The following is a 17,470-nucleotide window of genomic DNA, read 5'->3' as shown; positions in this document are numbered from 1 at the left end:
CATGTCTGTCATTCGTGGAGTGGTCACTAAAATCATTAATGAACATTGCAAGACACTTAGCTCTTCTATGATCCCAGAAAGATTTTCGACTTGTTAGTTTTTTGAACATTTATTTTATCTAATGACATAGGGAACATAATGAATTGCATCCACATATCTATACGCACTATGCACAACTATTATTCATTAGCCTAAAACCGTGAGGCTGAAGGAAACGCTCACGTAGCCTATTTCTTAAAGTGACAGGCACTCAATTACACCTATACACAACCAATGTGCACTTAATTAGCCCTACACACCACATTAAAGATATGTCTAAGTGTAATACTTTAAAAATCAATATGAAGTATTCAAATTACAATAGTTTTAGCCACTAATAATTATGCAGATTATAAAATACTATACATTATTAACAAAATAACTTTATATGAATTCCAAAATATATCAAATAGAAACATATGACATAAGTCATCATTTTCTGTATGTGTGTGTGTGGAGAGTCGAGCAGAATCTAGGATGGCCACTGGTGTGGTGATCAAACTATTTTCAGTATTACTGATGACGTGGGTGGGGGCCCCCAAATCAAATACAAGTACAAATACAAATACAAATACAATTCTTGACCTGGTATCGGTATCGAAACTATAATTTTGGTATCGTGACAACACTACTTGGATTCAACATTTAACACACACATAAGTAGTTAAGCTTACTATCAACCATGGTGGTCTACAATGTGACTTTATTAGCTTCAGGGGTGGGAAGCAAAACATTTTCAAATATGTCACATTTACTGTGGCATGGTAGATAGCAGTCCAGTGAAGAGTACTGAAATGCCAGTGTCATTTCCAGTGGCCTTTCCCTTACTGCCTTCAATGCAACTTCTTGTAACTTGTAAACACTTTCTTTCTATTTTTCCATAATATGGGCTATGTGAAATGAATGGAGTGTGAGTGTTTTTAAGTATTTATTGTCTGAAATAAAAACATGAAATAGCCTACATCTCTATAAACAGAATGAAAGTGCTGATATACAATTCAAATACAGCAATACAAAAAAAACTCTTAAATTGTTCTTAATGGGTATGTTTTTTTTTTTACATAATTTCCCCCACTCTCAGTTATACAATATAAAACAACACAGTATGAGGACTCTCAGAAAATATGTACAATCAGGAAATAATGAAACTTTGATTATAGGACCTTTTACAAATGATAACAGATTACAATATTACATTCTATATGTTTACATGAGTTATTTCCATGTCCATGCTACATATTACAATATTACATTCTATATGTTTACATGAGTTATTTCCATGTCCATGCTATATGCTTCCAGGGCTCCAGACTGCATTTTGTGACTAAAATTTGAGACAATGCGACAAAGTTTTATATCTAGTCGCGCATGTGCCACCTGTAAATTTGCCGACAGTTTTAGAGAATAGTGGTTGTGTGAGTTTACAGTACATGGCTTAAATACTGCAGACACGAATGCCATGCAAATCAATTCAAACACAAAACCTTAGTGAAACACCACACTAGTTTAAAACATAGAATATGCCAAGACCGATACACAAATGAAAATGCATCCCCACCTCCAGCTGCATTATGCAGACAAGAGGCCGGCTGAATTGGTATTTAAATAAAACACATCATATTTAGCCAAGCAAGAACTAGTATTTACTAAATTCAGAGGTCAGATCAAACTCCTTAAAAAGAACGCTGTAAATATTAATCCAATGTACAGCAACGACACCGCCTGTGCACAATTCATCGGTGCAATCGTTGATTCATTAGCACAGAAAACACAAGAGAGAAAATAAAGAACGTTGAGTATCTCTCTTTCATGATTGCTGGTGACATTTCCACGAAAGAGTGTGAAATCGTCAATACTCCTGCAGCATGGGAAACCTGTCAACCTTTTGATTGGGCACATTGAAGTCCACTATGCAAATGCTCAAGGTTTGTTAATTAGTGATAAGAAACATATTTGTCATATTTATTTTTATTTATTTCTTTGATTATTTAAAAGGGACAATGCACATTAATTTACATTTTTTGTTTACACTCAAAATGTAAAAAAAGCTAATTTTCATCTGTAGTCCCTTGGCAGGTCAACACATCATCACATTACATTAATAAAAAAGAATGCAAGAAAGATAGAAAGCAAATTATGAGGGAAGAGAAAAGAGCAAGGTACAGTAAAATAAAAAATAAAAATACAATGCAATGAAGGGCAGTACATAGAAGAGCTTAGGTTTAGGTTTACCTACAACAGCGACTTAATATGAAACTAACTATGATGTCAAGATTTTTGTAAAAATAAACATTTCTGGGTGTCACAGTGATTGAACTGTTTAGTGTGATCACAGGGATAATGAACTGTTCCCAGCATCTGGTCTTGTACACTGAATATTATTCCAGATCAACATGTATCGCTAATTGAAATTGTTAACATTTTATTATAAGGTGTCTCTAATGCCACCAAAGAGACCTTTCGTCATCTAGGGACAGAGACAGAGTGGTTAGAGAAGACAGTTGCCATGGAAGCAGATGGTGCAGCCGTCAATCTTGGGCATAAGAGAGGTGTAATAGACCTCTTCCAATCTGAGGCGGGGGTTTTATTGTCCCATTACATTGCTTGCCACATAGGTAGGTTATGTGAAGAATTAGGCTAAAGTCAGGGTAGTAAACAATGTTTACATTTAAGTTGAATTTTCAACATTAAGTTGAAAAACATTTTAATTATAGACTGGAACTGGCAATGCTGTCCGTGCACAGGAAAATCCCCATGGTGGACCAAGTCTACAATCTCCTTAACATGGTTTGGAAGACATACCACTACAGCAGCAAGTCTATGAGAGAACTGAGAGCCCTCGGATAGGAGCTGGATGTGCATGTCAACATCCCAGGAGGTGTCAGTGGGACTCCCACATGTTACCCGGGCCCTGCCAAACTTACTGAGACCTGGAGGAAGGGACAGGAACCTGCAAAACTCAGGGTAGTTCACAGCAGTCTACTTCCACATGGAATATTTAACTGCATCATCAAGCAATGCAGATATTTCTGGGAGAGTAAAGAAAGTCTGTATTAAAATGTTAAAGCCATTTCATATTTTTGATGCATAAAACTGATATATTGGTTATGTCCTATACTAGGTCAAGAAGATGATGGAAGATGGGACCTTTGTAGAGTTCTGTAACTTCCTGGCTGACTCCAGCCAATTCAGCCTTCTCCTTCAAAGGAATGATGTTATGATGTTATCTTGCCTCAGGTAATGCTGACGAATATAGTTTAAGTTTAATTAAATCAGAGTAACATGTAATCCTAATATCTTTAGGTTTTTCACCTTAATAGTGTTTACATTTCTGAGGAAAATGTTTTATAGCCTTTCAATGAGATTGAAAATCTCATTGTGACTGTTAAGGCCATGGCAGTCCAGGTGGTAGGCTAGCAGAGTTACAGGTAGACCTACAGGCCCAAAAACAAAAGAAAGAGGATGATGGTGAGCCTTACCCACTTTACAAATATCCTTATCTTAAACCATCCTCTGACGGTTTCAACACAGGGGATCACCATCAAAGGAGAAGCTGCTGGACTACAGGATGGGCTCTTTATGGCAAGCACACCAAAGTTACACCAAACAGTGAAAGCAACAGTTGACTGTACTGTGCTGCACTTGAAGCAAATATTCAATAGTCTAAATGAACTACACCTACAATAAAAGGTGAGGGAGGCCAAAGGACAAGGGTTAGCCTTCAGATCCTCCCAATGCCCCACAGGGGGGGGGGGTGCTCTAAGGGAGTAAGGGAAGGCATACAACATTTCTGAATGTAGGCCTACATTTATGAGATCTGAATGAATATTAGTTAATCTTGCACTAATGACAGTAATGGTACTGTCTGTCTACCGTATGTGTCTTATGCTTATGTGGCTTTTCCAAAAAAGCATAATAAAATATGACACTGTGAACTCAAAGCAGCACATTGTAAGTCCTGCATTTGTTATCAAGATACTTAACATTAAAACAGTTAACATGAGGGGAAATTTGTATAATTGCATTGCAGGTACAGTAAGTTGTGCGCAAAATTTTCTGCTTGCGCACCTACAATTTTCACTTAGAGGCTACTGCACTAGTAAAAACAGTTAGTCTGGAGCCGTGGCTTACACATGTAATTTCCCACAGGTTATTGCCATAGCTTACACATGTAATTTCCCACAGGTTATTGCCATAGCTGTGGCAATAGTATGGGATGTATGCTTACTAAATAATTACCAAAGCATATTACATACACTGACATCTTCAGTTCACATCTTGAACTCTGAACTGGCTTAAATGTCCACAGTTCACAGATAGTTTAGACCAGGGGTCTCCAACCTTTTTGGGAATGAGGGCTACCTGAAGGACTTGAAATCATATGGAGGGCTACTCATTTGAAACAAACAGACCCTCACCCCTTTTTTGTGAGGGTAATCCTCCTAAATAATAGGCCTATATGATTTTTACATTTAAATTATCAATATAATGTAGGCCTATAAGCCTTTCTATATTAAGCAACTGTATTTTCATCTGATTCTTCAATACTTTAATATCAATATGCAACACTACCAACATTTTTGTTCAGTTTGTTAATTTCAAAGTTTCCATGGGGAATCTAATCTATTTTCTTTAAACGAAAAAAAAACAATGTTTTTGTGCAATTAATTATTTAGGTTACAATTTTTAGCATTACTCACCATTAAGAAATCAGAGGCTGTTAAAGTTCTGATTTCAGTGGACAATTTGGTTGTAACATTTCAATAGCAATCATCAACACCACCCTAACTTATGAAGATGCCTTTTATAGTATAGCACATCTAAAATCCCTCCATGATCTGACAAAAAAAGGTTTTGTTTTTCGCCAGGTAATGCACAGTCCTATTGCATGGCATGATTTTCAGCGCAATTGCTGCACCAGTAGGCTATAGAGGAGAAAGGGCCCATGAGCTAAAGCAATTGTTTATCATACACGAACCGTATGGGAGGAACGTTTTTTGGTGTTTTATGCCCCCAATGTTGTCTTCAAGGCAGCGCTGCCTGGAAGGCACTAGGGTTAGCCATGGGTTAAGGTTAGGGTTGGGGTTAGGTTTTGGATTAGGTGCCTTCAAGTCAGCGGTGGCAGCGCTGCCTGGAAGACGACGTTGGGGGCATAAAACACCATCGAGCGGGACAAACACAGAATAGCCACAGAACTTTTGCAAAGATATGCTTCCATTGGCTACACCAGACGAGCAAGCTTTTTTTCTTTTACTGTCTAGCAATGTGTATGCGCTCCGCTTCCGATGTTGTTTAAAAGTTGAATGGGAAAGGGATTCGGAGCCAAAGGCAAAAGTTTAACCCAGCTACAATTACAGTAGTAAGGTATCACCAATATTAAGTTAATGTTACAGATGTATGGTCTACAATTAAATATCTATTAAAAATTTCCCAATAGAGGATGTTTTAGAGCATGATCTGCAGGCGACTTGTTGGCTCTTTTTAGAAAGTGTGCTGCGTGCGCCTCATAGGCGTCCCGCGGGCTACCTGGTGCCCACGGGCACCGTGTTGGAGACCCCTGCATTTGACTTTAAGAAGACAAGGCTATAGTGTCATTGAGAGTGTAGTAGTCAGAGAACACAACTCAACTGTACTTACATTAAACATCAGAAACAACACTAACAGAAATAAGACTGAGACACCTTGTTCAAGCCTGGTTATAGAAAATTTATGGATTGTTATATATACTGTATATAAGTGTTTCCTTTACTCTTACAATCAGTGAAAACTGATTGTTTAAAAGGCCACATGGTACCTCAAGCTTTCATGTCTCTGTCTTCCTGCTGTGGTTGTGGAGTAAAGAGGCATCACACAGATGCCTCACCCATACTTCCCATTTGGGATGATTGCCTTCTGAGACCATTATCAGGCTCTGTTGTCTTTTCATCTTTCCTCGTGGTCATGATATGCCAACGCTGAATGGGAGTACATGCAGTAAGTTTATAAACAGCATTTTCAGAAATGTCATTATTGTGTTAAATGTAGACATATGAAAGAAAAACAAAACAAAAAATGCTTGCCTGTCGTATCCCACCCTTAGTAGTGAAAAAAATGTAGACAATATATCCTGGGACTAGCACCATAGAAGACAGTGCCATGAGCCATCCAATCCCCTGTCCCCAAGCTGGATAGACATACTTTCCGAGAGTAAGTGGGGTCATCTCTATCGCACTAAAGGTGAACACCCCCTACATGAAGAGAGGAAATGATGTAAAGACACTGTAGACAATTAAGTGAGAATGAGCATTTTTGAGTGTGATATGTGATATTATTAAAGCGTAACTTTCGCCAAAATGCATCGTTTGCAATGTTTTTGTGAATTTTTAACTTTCGTTTAAAAGCATAATTACGTCTGAAGCGCCACTTTTAAGATTGTCCATGTTGCCTTTTTTTGGGTCAAATGGCCTTTTGAATGGGAATCATAGGGGCACTACTATTTTGATACATGATCGCGTCGCTATTTTTAAAACACTAAGGGGTAGATGTACTAACACTTGCACAGTTTGCGCTGCGTCTGTTTATGCGAGTTCGGTATTAGCGCACATTGTGCTTCCTCATCGTGCGCAGTATTTATCAAACCAGCAGCTCATCTGGTAGCTAACCTTTCTCCGCCCTCTACCACAATTTACCAGCATCCACAACTGAACGGCATACTTCAATCACAAGCGGAGTTGAATGAAGTTCGCTGATGACAACATTAAAACGAATCAAACGTTTAGCGATCATGAAACATTAATACTATACATGATAAGATGTCAACAAGCAGGGAGATAATGAAGAGCAGTTGTTCTACTCAAACTACTTGTGGTAGGCTATGGAAGATTGGTCAAACAAGTTGGCAAGTTTAAGTGGATAACTTGAAAGTGAAAGTATGACATTCGAAAGGCCAACGAAAATTAAGGTTGCTTTGGATAAAGTACAATGCAAAACTGGTGCTCTGAATAACGATTTTGTTGTCTTTGAAAGTTCCTCTTAGTCTTATTGAAGCATTTAACTGTAATGTGGAGTAACACCTGCTTCTACCAGGCGGAAATATTTCACCGCAAAACAGACGTGCGCTTTCATGGGCCTTTTTCGTAAATACAGGGGAACACCTAATTAGGCGCATTTTACGCTTCTCCTCCTACATTGTAACACGAAACTCCCACTTTCCCCTGACCCTCCTCTAAATGCATATGCATGACACAGGAAAACGCAATTTGCCATTTTCAGCTGAGTCCTGCAACAGGCAATTTGCGGTTTTACCAAGTGCGGCCTGTTTGTAAATAGCTTGCATCGGTTACGTCAGTCTTTGCGAAGAATTAACACCTGGAAACAGTTGCAAACGGCTTGATAAATCTAGCCCTAAATAGGCTCTACACAACATGAAACTTTGATCTAAGTATCCAGAGCCGGACAGTAACGGAGTAGGCTGCATTTACTTGATTGCAGTACTTGAGTACAATTTTTAGGGATCTGTACTTTACTTGAGTATCACTTTTGGGGAGTACTCATGACTTTACTCAAGTACTTTTGAGAGGCAAATATTGTACTCTTTACTCCACTACATTTCTATCCATAACCGTGAGTACCCGTTACTTCTTTTAAAAAAGAAAGGAAAAAAGAAAAATCTCGGAAAACCCTCAATTTGTTGTTTCCCTCTCAAATGTGATTGGATTGTGCAGGCGCCGCTGATTGGGACAGTCTATCAGCAATCACCTTCAGCTTTCCGCCAAAGTCAACTCCATGGTCAGATTTAGATAAGAGACCAAACCATGGACGAAACAATGGATGAAGACGCAGCAGGTCCATCCCGGGAATATGCCAACCCGTGGCCCCACCTCGCCAGACTATTTAAATTTTCTGAACAAGTTAATGATAGTTTTCGCTTCAAGTGTTTCAATTACAAAATAGTATTTTGTATATGAAATACGTATTTTAAATACATGTATTAGAAATACTGCCCATCCCTGGCAACATGGTAAAAAGATGAAAATAACTTGATTTTACTTTACTCAATTCCTTTTACATTCTCCAAGGTAATAACATTAACATTTTTCATAACTCCATGTAGGACGTTTCTGTACATAAATGTGGCAGTAGTAATGCAATATTTAGAAAATGTAGGCTACTCTTGTACTCTTGATACTCAAGTACTTTTAAAAACAACTTTACTTAAGTAGACATCTGACTGTTGTACTTTTACTTGTACTTGAGTAAAATTTAGCAAGGGGTATCTGTACTTTTACTCAAGTAATGAAGCTGTGTACTCTGTCCGCCTCTGGAAGTATCATTAGTGTCTCTACTCATGAACTTGAGCATTGAGAACATTGTTTGTGTACACATAGTTTACTAAAAAGAAAGGTTTTGGACAACTCACTCCTTGACTAGCAAGATGGCGGCGAGCAGAAAAACCAAGTGAGTTGTTCAAAACCTTTCTTTTAGTAAACTCTGTTCCATCTGTTCCATCACATGAATAGGCCTTCCCAACGTTCGGAGGACTGTTAAATCTATATAATTACCGCTGTTAAGTATATTATGACCGCTGTCAATGGCAACGGGTTTTGTGCTTCTGATTAATGTCTTTCATATCACTCCACAAGAAGTCCGTACACCTGAAACTGTCAAGTTCTATCTGCGTGGAGAACTATTTATTTTGTCAGCGGAAAACACAAAATGGTAGCAAAATCATTTTTAAAGACCCATTGTGTTAAGTTTCTTTTCTCGTTTTGGCAAGTAGCCGTATAAAAGGAAAGATAATGTATTGGATAAATTATGGAACCTCAGGACTATGCTGGGGCGTAGTAAAACCATAATTAATCAAAAACAGAAAAACCATAACCAACTAGCATCATCGACTTTGTTGTACAAAACCATGGTAGTAAGATGGTTACCGTAAAGTGCCATAGTAGTACTACAGTTTCTATGAAGTGCTATGGTAGTGCCACAGCTACTATAGTAATAACCATGATTTACCATAGTAAAACCATGGTTTCTGTATAAAAAACATAGGAAACCATAGAACATTTTCATAAGGGATGTTAAAACCATAGTACCACAGTTACTATGAAGTGCTATAATCCATGGTAGTGAAGTGCTTTGGATAAACCATGGTAGTTCCATGGTTAGAAGCATAGTAATTGTGATCACCATGATTTATCATAGCAAAATAAAACAAACTATAGGAAACCATAGTGAATTTCCATAAGGGTTATATCTTAACATAGGTAAATACAGGCTTTACTATACCAGACAGATAAGTGGTGTGAAGACAATCCAACACCACTTCCACCACACACAGGGCCGATAGCCAATCATCTCCTCTATATTTTGATAGAATCGCTCAGCCCCTAGATGGCAAAGGAAATATCACTATGTTATTCATTGGATTATCATGCAATATAATTAGAATTAATGTTATCTAAAGCAGACTGTACCATAGAACCATGATATGGAGATTGTTTCAAAAAACACCAGATATAGAAGACACATTCCACTGGCAGAGTAGTAGTCAAAAAGCTTGAACACATAAAGGCCCCCCTGAAGAAAAAAACCCAGTAACAATCAAACAAAAACTCTATATCAAGACTTAGGGAACAAACAAATACATTTATACACAGAGTAAAAATCAAGTTTACCTGTGTTATGTTGGAGAAGCCAATAATGTAGGATATTATACAGACAATGAGAATGAAGAGTTTTTTTCTCTTCCTCAGGACTGATGGATATTCATCCATCAGAGCAGTGATAAATCCTTCAACTGTACAGAACTGAGAGATTTTTATTATTATTATTATAAAAATGCACTGAAGACTATAGGATTGACAATTCATGAGTTATGTATGGATCTGCATTACCTGGCTGTCCAGACCCAGCATCATAAGCATAGAAAAGAACAGGATGGCCCATAAGGAGGACATGGGGAGCTGAGTCACTGCCTGAGGGTAGGCCAGAAATGCCAAGCCTGGGCCTAGTGGTCAACCATACCCACTGTTAAAGCTTTAACTGCTATCTACAAAAACCCAAATGTTTTGGTGATAACTGCAATAAAATACAGTGTAAAATGCTACATAAAATACAACACTTCAAAAACATCTACACCAATGAGATTGATTGCTAATCAATTTAGAGTGGACAACACTTTCATTACGGATTCCCTGCCTCCTTGAAATGATTTGCTAACATGCACTAATGCTGTACCGCCAATTATTTATTCATGAAGGGAAACATAGTGCAAATAAGTTCTAAACATTAACAGTAGCAACTACATGTGCTGTTATTTATAAACATTATTACATTTTGGAATTAAGGTGAAGTCGTGATTTGTTGACAGCCAAAGATGTTTGTCAATGTTAATGTTAAAGTTAATGGTGCATTAATGAAAGTTTTTATAAAGTGTTAACTAGTTTGGTTTAAAAAGACGTCAGACTTAGAAGGTCGCAAATTATAAAACATGTGAAATTACATTGTAAATCAATTAACCCTTTGAAGCTGATCATTGAACAGTCAACTCACCTGAGGCTGCCAGTTCTTGGATTGGCTTCTTTGTGATATAAGACATGAAGCCCACAATGGAGAATATCACAATGCCGGCAAACATGCTTGTAAATGAGTTTATACAGCATACAATGATAGCATCCCTATTAAGAGGTAGAGAGAAGTGTCCAGCTTTAAAAACTCTCAAAAAAACAAAGGCAAATATTGAAAATGTGAACGAAAACCTGAATACACCATTATAACCGAGAAGGTCCCAATTAGGCTAAAGGTGTACCTATAGACGTTGTTATTGAAGGAATTGTAGCTTCCAAGAGCAATGAGGGAACCAAGGCCCAACCCATAAGAAAAGAAGATTTGAGTGGCAGCATCCAACCAGACCTATGAAAATACATTCAGATAAACTGCCAGCTGAACATTTTGGGAGACAATATATAAATAAAATAAAATAAAATTAATTAAATAAATAAAATTAAATGAATGTTATGGTACTTCACAATTGTTTGTGAGGTTTTTGTGTGGGTGTGTGTAATGTCTGTTTTACCTCAGATTTCAAGAGCTTATTGAAGTCAGGTGTGATGTAGAAAAGCACTCCCTCCTTTGCCCCAGGGAGGGTCACCCCCCGGAAGAAGAGTATAAACAGCATAAAGTATGGATAGGTAGCAGAGAAATACACAACCTATGGAAAAAAGCAGGATATTGGAAAAAGCATGAGTGACAGTGATTTTGGAGACTCAGTATGCAGATCAATAGGAGGTTTACTAAATGTGCAGTGAAAAATTGCTCAGGTATTCTGCATATCATATTAATATCATATCAATCACTTCTCATAAATGTAATTGACTTGTAGCACTTGATGCTAAGTAATCTACCAAATGTGTGCCATTCCAGTCTCTTCAGAATACTCTTGTGTTCTTTACACAGAATTATTCTTTTGTCCCTGTATATCACTCACTAGTAAATGCACTCAAACATGTTAAACAAGAACATTAAAAAAGTATCACTAAAGGGGAAGAGTGTGTGACATCAACACATCAGAGGCACTGCTGACATAAATAGCACTCTGTAAACCTGGAACCTGGAGATCCATCTCATTGGTTAACATAAAACAATGACACATGTGTCAGTGTTACATGGTGCTGGGTTTAGTGCTGCCTTTGTTTTATGATTGCACTAATGCTTTGGCCGTTTGCCTTGCTCCTTCCCTGCACTGTCTCCTTGCCTCCTGCAGGTGGAGCCTGGTGTGCTTACTGGTTGCTGACTAGGGGCTCTATTTTAATGGTCTGAAACGTAAGTAGCTTTGTGGGTGGATCTTGGGCGCTGTTGCTATATTACCGGCAGGATAAATGACTGTTGCGCCCAACACAAATCTAAAATGGGTTGGTCTGAAGTAGCAATATTACTCATGGGTGTGGTTTGGGCGTAACATGCAATAAACCAATCAGAGCGTCATCTCACATTCCCTTTAATAACAGGTGCGCTTGTTCCATGGCGGATTGCTATTATGATGGCGGATTTGTCAGGTGCAGCCAGGAGCGGTTCATAGCAAGGACTGTTCAGTTAGGAACAGTTTGCTATTAAGTTTTCTTTTTGACAAAATGTAAATACAGAAAGACATACTTTCTGATGTTTTGGGCTCACTCTAACTGAATCACTATGAATGAATGGTGACATTGCAATGTTCTTTTGTCAGATAAGCTCTCCTCTCTCGTGCTGCTGCTTGGGCATTTGGGTTAAATGGCATCGGCACATGTACTTCAACATCACGTCTCCTTAAGTCCTCTAATATTTCCTCATTTATGTCATCAACACATCCATGATACATGGAAATGGCGTGTACGCTAGATTTATGCTTATTTTTCCCACATCTTCATGGACACCACAATAACCCCTCATATTTTTCCTTGTAATTATGTATGATTTGCAGAAATGGGAACTGTTGCATGTGGATGTTGTATATAGGCTACTTTTTAGGTGACCAACGCACAAACGAAACCGGTATACGGACAAATATTATCAATGCTTTGAATGTTTCAGTGCGTGCACAGGGGTGTCTGTAGATGGGTGTGCATAGCATTCATTCATTCCTGCAAGCGCCCCTGTGGCCATGCATGCACCCTTAAAATAGCATCTGAATGTCGCCACTGACTTTAGACTAGGTTTTTCCTGGTCTGTGGCGGAATTGTTTTCTGAATCTGCAAAATAGCACCAGGGAATGTTTGCGCCGGAACACACCTCTTTTCGCTGAACCGCCCCCAGGAGCGCAAGTTCATTTCCTAATTTAACGACCTGCCTCTGTGTGCATTTGTGGAGGGAAAATTCAGCTGTGCGTTCAATGCAACATGATACAAGGAATGATACAAGCGCCAGTGTGTAAAGTCAATTGCGCTACATGCAAGATAGAGCCATAGATCTCCTTCATTACTGGAGCCAGCCATTCTTATAGAGCCTGTCCGGTTTTCAAGATGGCGGTTCTTGCTCTCTCGTGCCTCAGTGTAGACAGACGCTGGCACACCCGCACCTTCTTTTGTTGTTGTTTACTTAATATTGCTTTGCAGCTACATAACTTTAACTTTGTTAATATTTTCATTTTGTTTTACCTTGGTGGTTACTTTCTCCACATTTTTAGTTTAGGTTCAGTAAGTGTAGTTATTTGGTTGACCCGGAAGAATCACTTCTTAATTTGCCTGCTCTGCGAACTGTGCGTTGGGCACGGGAGTCAGGCAAGCTCATAACAACCCAGCAAGTAAGTGTAACCACAAGTAAGTGTAACCACCCTGGCTTTTTTGTTTGTTAACAGGATTTTTGCTATATTATAAATCACTTTTCACTTTTCACAATTCAGTGAAACAAAAAAGAAAAACAGTAAAATCAAATGCTTTCCCCCGCAAAACCTGTTATTAGTCTCTTTGATGTTGTGTTATCCAACTTGCCTAAAATTGTAAGTTGGATTCCGTAACATTCAGAAAAGCCAAATCAAATTACTACTTAGACCTTGAGCGAGAGTTAAACACCATGATAGTGGAAAGTATATCTGCTATATATAGCTAATGTGTTCATTGATCATATTATATGTGAGTCCACGCTAGCCCGTGGCAGGACACTGAATTGATGAGCGTGGCAAGGCATTAAAGTGTCATTGCACATGAAACAAAATGGTGGTAAAAATGCAACTTACAGGTGTAATGAACTTCAATTGGGACATAAAGTTGAAGTTCAAGTAGTTTATTGTCATGTACTCATAAAAGGATTTATAAGTGATGAAATTATTTTGCTCAAGAGCCAGCTCAATTTTAAAGAATAAATTAAAAGTAGTACCAGTAATTGAAAAGGTATATTTTGTGTGTGTTTATGGGGGGATATGGTGTGTGTGTGGGGGGGGATGATGAAATGTGGTGTGTGTGTGTGTGTGTGTGTGTGGGGGGGGGGGTTATGAAATGGTGTGTGTGTGGGGTGGGGGGTGGTGTGTGTGTGTATTTTGCCTTGATAACCATTTCAAGGTGGAACCCTTTTGACGCTCTACTTTGATCTACGGTTGGTTAGGTGATGTTTGCAGTAAGTGACATAAAATGTTTTAGCCTAAAAAACGTGTGCCATCGCTTAGAGCACCTTTAAGGAGAACAATAGTGTGCCTGCTTTAGGAAGCACACTAATAATAAAAAGAAGAAAATAGAGAAATTAAGAGTGTGTACCTTGCTGTGTTTATGAAGTAACCAACTAACCTAACACCCCCATGAAACCTAACAATAAAAAAACATACAGACCTTTCCTGTCCACTCCACCCCCTTCCAGATAGAGAAGTAGACCAGAACCCAGGCAAGTGCTAGGGTCCCTGCCAGGGGCCAACGCACTTCTCCTGGTTCCTCTAGTCCATTTGTCAATTGGTGCATATTTCTCCTGAAACAACACACACATTTAAGCCAATTGTCTATTAATACATGACAATATTAATAGATAAGAAAGAGAAGTTGTAGCTTACTCCCAGAATTCAGTGACAGCACTGGTTAAGTTGGTGGTGTCTGTCAGGCTGTAGTTTGAAAAACACTTGTCTGTGTTCCATGGGTGAGCACAGCTCTGCCAAGGTAGCTCCTGTAGTGTGTGTGTTTGTGTGTGGGTGGTGGTGGTGGTGGTGGGGGAGGGGGGGGGGGGTTGAAATACAGACATCTAAGTTACATATGCCACAAATTAATTCGAATACAAAGACAAAAAGTTTTCAAACAAATCACATAAAATGGCTGTCTCACACTTTCACACTCTGCGGAAAAGCAACATGAATCTTTGGTAACACTTTACTTGAAGGTATCTACAAAAGAGTGACATGACACTGTCATAACCCTAACACTAACCCTAACCCTAACTTGTCATGACAAAAACCGAATGACATTTGACAGAAGCGAGTGACAGAAGCGTTATTTCATAAAGGTTTATGTCATGTCAGGTCATGTCACTCTTATGTAGATACCTTCAAGTAAAGTGTAACTGAATCTTTATCTAATTTGTAGTTATCAGCTCAGGTCATGAAGCGGAGAAAGAAAATAATATTGGTTAATACTGGTTAACAGTCACTACTAAAGGATATTGATTGTGATGAGGTGAAAAATAAACATTTGTGACTGCTGGAGTGATCTGAATATATCAGCAAGCAACAGCTGGAACATTTTTTTTCACATGCAATCAACAAGTACACATTTTCACTGCACTTTGCAGTGTGACAGAATTTCCTATAGGTATTACTCACTGATCTGAAGGAGTTGAATAGGTAATAAAGAGCCCAGGCAATGATTATGATGTAGTAAATGTTCAACCAGAATGACAGCACCACAGCAGCCAGACCCACACCTATGAGTTGGTGTGTTGGAGATAAAGGGGCAGAGAGAGGTCAATATTGTATACCTGGGGTATCATCTGTTTTTAGGATTCTTTTCCTAGCAATTACTTAGTCTCTGTGTTTTATTTCTGTAGACGGTTGTAATAATATTACATACAGAGGGAATCATGCTATTTGAAAATGTCTAAACTGGAGCTCACCTTTCATCATTGGAAGCAGTTTCCAAACTCCTAGTCCCCCAACAGAGGTGTACTGGCCCAAAGCAGTCTCCAACAGGAAAAGAGGAATCCCAGCAAATATGAGTGTGGTAAAATAGGGGATCAGGAATGCCCCTGGAGAGACATGTAGGTACACTTCCATTGTCAGAAATCATTTGAGAGAACCACTTGGAGTTAAACCATACGTAATGTTCTTCAATCTCTTTTTTCCAAGGCCAGCACTCAATGCATGCAAGTAGCTTACAACTGAAAATGTGCGACCAAGAGGCAGATTTGTAAAATGTTCATAAATGTAGTCAAGAGAATGTCTTATTGTTTTAGGAACCTAATTAAGTAAATTCCTCCAAAAACCCAACGTTACTAGTTTATTGAAAATCCCACTGAAAGACTGTATCAAATTTGCATTACTCCTTGTGAAATGGACATGAAGTGAAGGGTTACATTTAAGTTATACTACATTTCAACGTTAAAACTTAAACTTGAAATTTGACAAGCTTTTCCAGACAACCATTTGAAAAAAGGGGTTTACATCTTTAGAATTTAACTAATTGAATGCCTTTTGACAAATATTCTTTATGGTCTGAAGAGAATTCACAGTAAAGTTAGAGATCTATATGAATGAGCTGTTTTCAGAATATCCTGAAGAGCAGATTATGAACAATGACTCCAAATGAACGTGACTATAGGATATGAAACTATGTATTGAAGAATACTTAAATCTAGAATAATTATGTTGTCAATGTCTCTTTCATATTGTGAATGTGGAATAAAGGATTGTGTTCCTAATCTCTCACCGCCTCCATTTTTGCCACAAAGATAGGGGAATCTCCAGACATTGCCCAGCCCGATGGCATATCCAATACAGGAAAGTAGGAAGTCAAATTTGCCCTTCCAGGCACCCCTTTCTGGAACTTCTTTTTCTTTTTCATCATCAGTATGTGATGTGTAATTGTCCATATCCTCAAAAGGGATTGCCTGCTTGACCTCTGAGGGAGAGTTCAGGTCCACTGTTCTCTGGCCTGTCTTTCCCATCACTGTCTTGCACACCTCACAGCCAGGTCTTGTGACAGTATGTTACTGTTGTATACCCAAGGTGGTTCCAGACTCCACAGAGATATTCCAGAGATCACTTTGGTACTAGCGTTGCTTGAATTCACAGAGAATATGTGGGTTTCCAGGTTTCAATCCTCTCCGATCTGCAGGAGGGAGCCCAAGGTGATCAGGGACTCAATCCGACTGCAGAATAACAAAGTAAACTAAGTTGTCAATAATTCGCTACCTTATAATAATAAGGTTCTATCTGCGTTTTGAGTAGTTCTGAGATATTGAGCTTCAAAGTTTTAGAATTCCATAGAGTTACAAGGTAAATGGAACAAGTTCTTTTTGATATAAAGTCCAAATATGTACACAACTTTAAGAAACACCTCATCTGAACTTAAGAAACTTTCAAAAAATAAAAATATGTAAATAACTCCATTTTGACAAAAATGTCAGATAGAACCTTATTATTCTAAGGTAGCGAATTGTGTCAGTCATTAAAATCTGCCTAGCATATTTTTTGCTAATTCTGTCAAATATGTAGCCATAAATGATTTAAGATCACATTATTCTGACTTTAAAATACTTTGTATCACTTTGCCTAACAATTACTTTATGTACTTTACAAATATATTAGGACTTTGATGGACTGATCATTTTCTGAGCCTGATGTAACCTTTCTCTGCCTTTTTCTATCACTCCTACAGTATGTGGTCTATTAACTGGTCTATTAACTATGTGGTCTATTAACATAAGAATATGACTTCTATGAGAATAATGAAGTGAATTTAAGGAAACCATACCTGTCAGAAGCAGCTCTAATGCCTTCACTAAA

General features: G+C 38.3%; 1 protein-coding gene across 1 annotated transcript; it reads right to left on the bottom strand.

Moving 5' to 3' along the window:
• Positions 1–2,464: 2,464 nt before the first annotated feature.
• On the bottom strand, positions 2,465–16,629 carry slc6a1l (solute carrier family 6 member 1, like). The gene is made up of 16 exons (XM_076297236.1): positions 16,392–16,629; positions 15,580–15,711; positions 15,290–15,390; positions 14,531–14,640; positions 14,316–14,448; positions 11,096–11,230; positions 10,829–10,932; positions 10,573–10,697; positions 9,915–10,027; positions 9,696–9,827; positions 9,495–9,597; positions 9,307–9,407; positions 6,099–6,266; positions 5,903–5,993; positions 2,842–2,969; positions 2,465–2,506 (listed from the first exon to the last, which is right to left on the bottom strand). Exons 1-16 carry the CDS (start codon positions 16,627–16,629, stop codon positions 2,465–2,467), a joined length of 1,956 nt encoding a protein of 651 aa, XP_076153351.1.
• Between the last annotated feature and the right edge of the window lie 841 nt (positions 16,630–17,470).

Source organism: Alosa pseudoharengus, unplaced genomic scaffold (genome assembly GCF_046254945.1).
Source record: "Alosa pseudoharengus isolate Yale_2024_CS ecotype anadromous, Long Island Sound unplaced genomic scaffold, YU_APseudo_1.1 YU_APseudo_1.1_scf_20, whole genome shotgun sequence".
NCBI classification, from domain to species: Eukaryota; Metazoa; Chordata; class Actinopteri; order Clupeiformes; family Clupeidae; genus Alosa; species Alosa pseudoharengus.
This window is presented reverse-complemented; position numbering and strand designations above follow the sequence as displayed.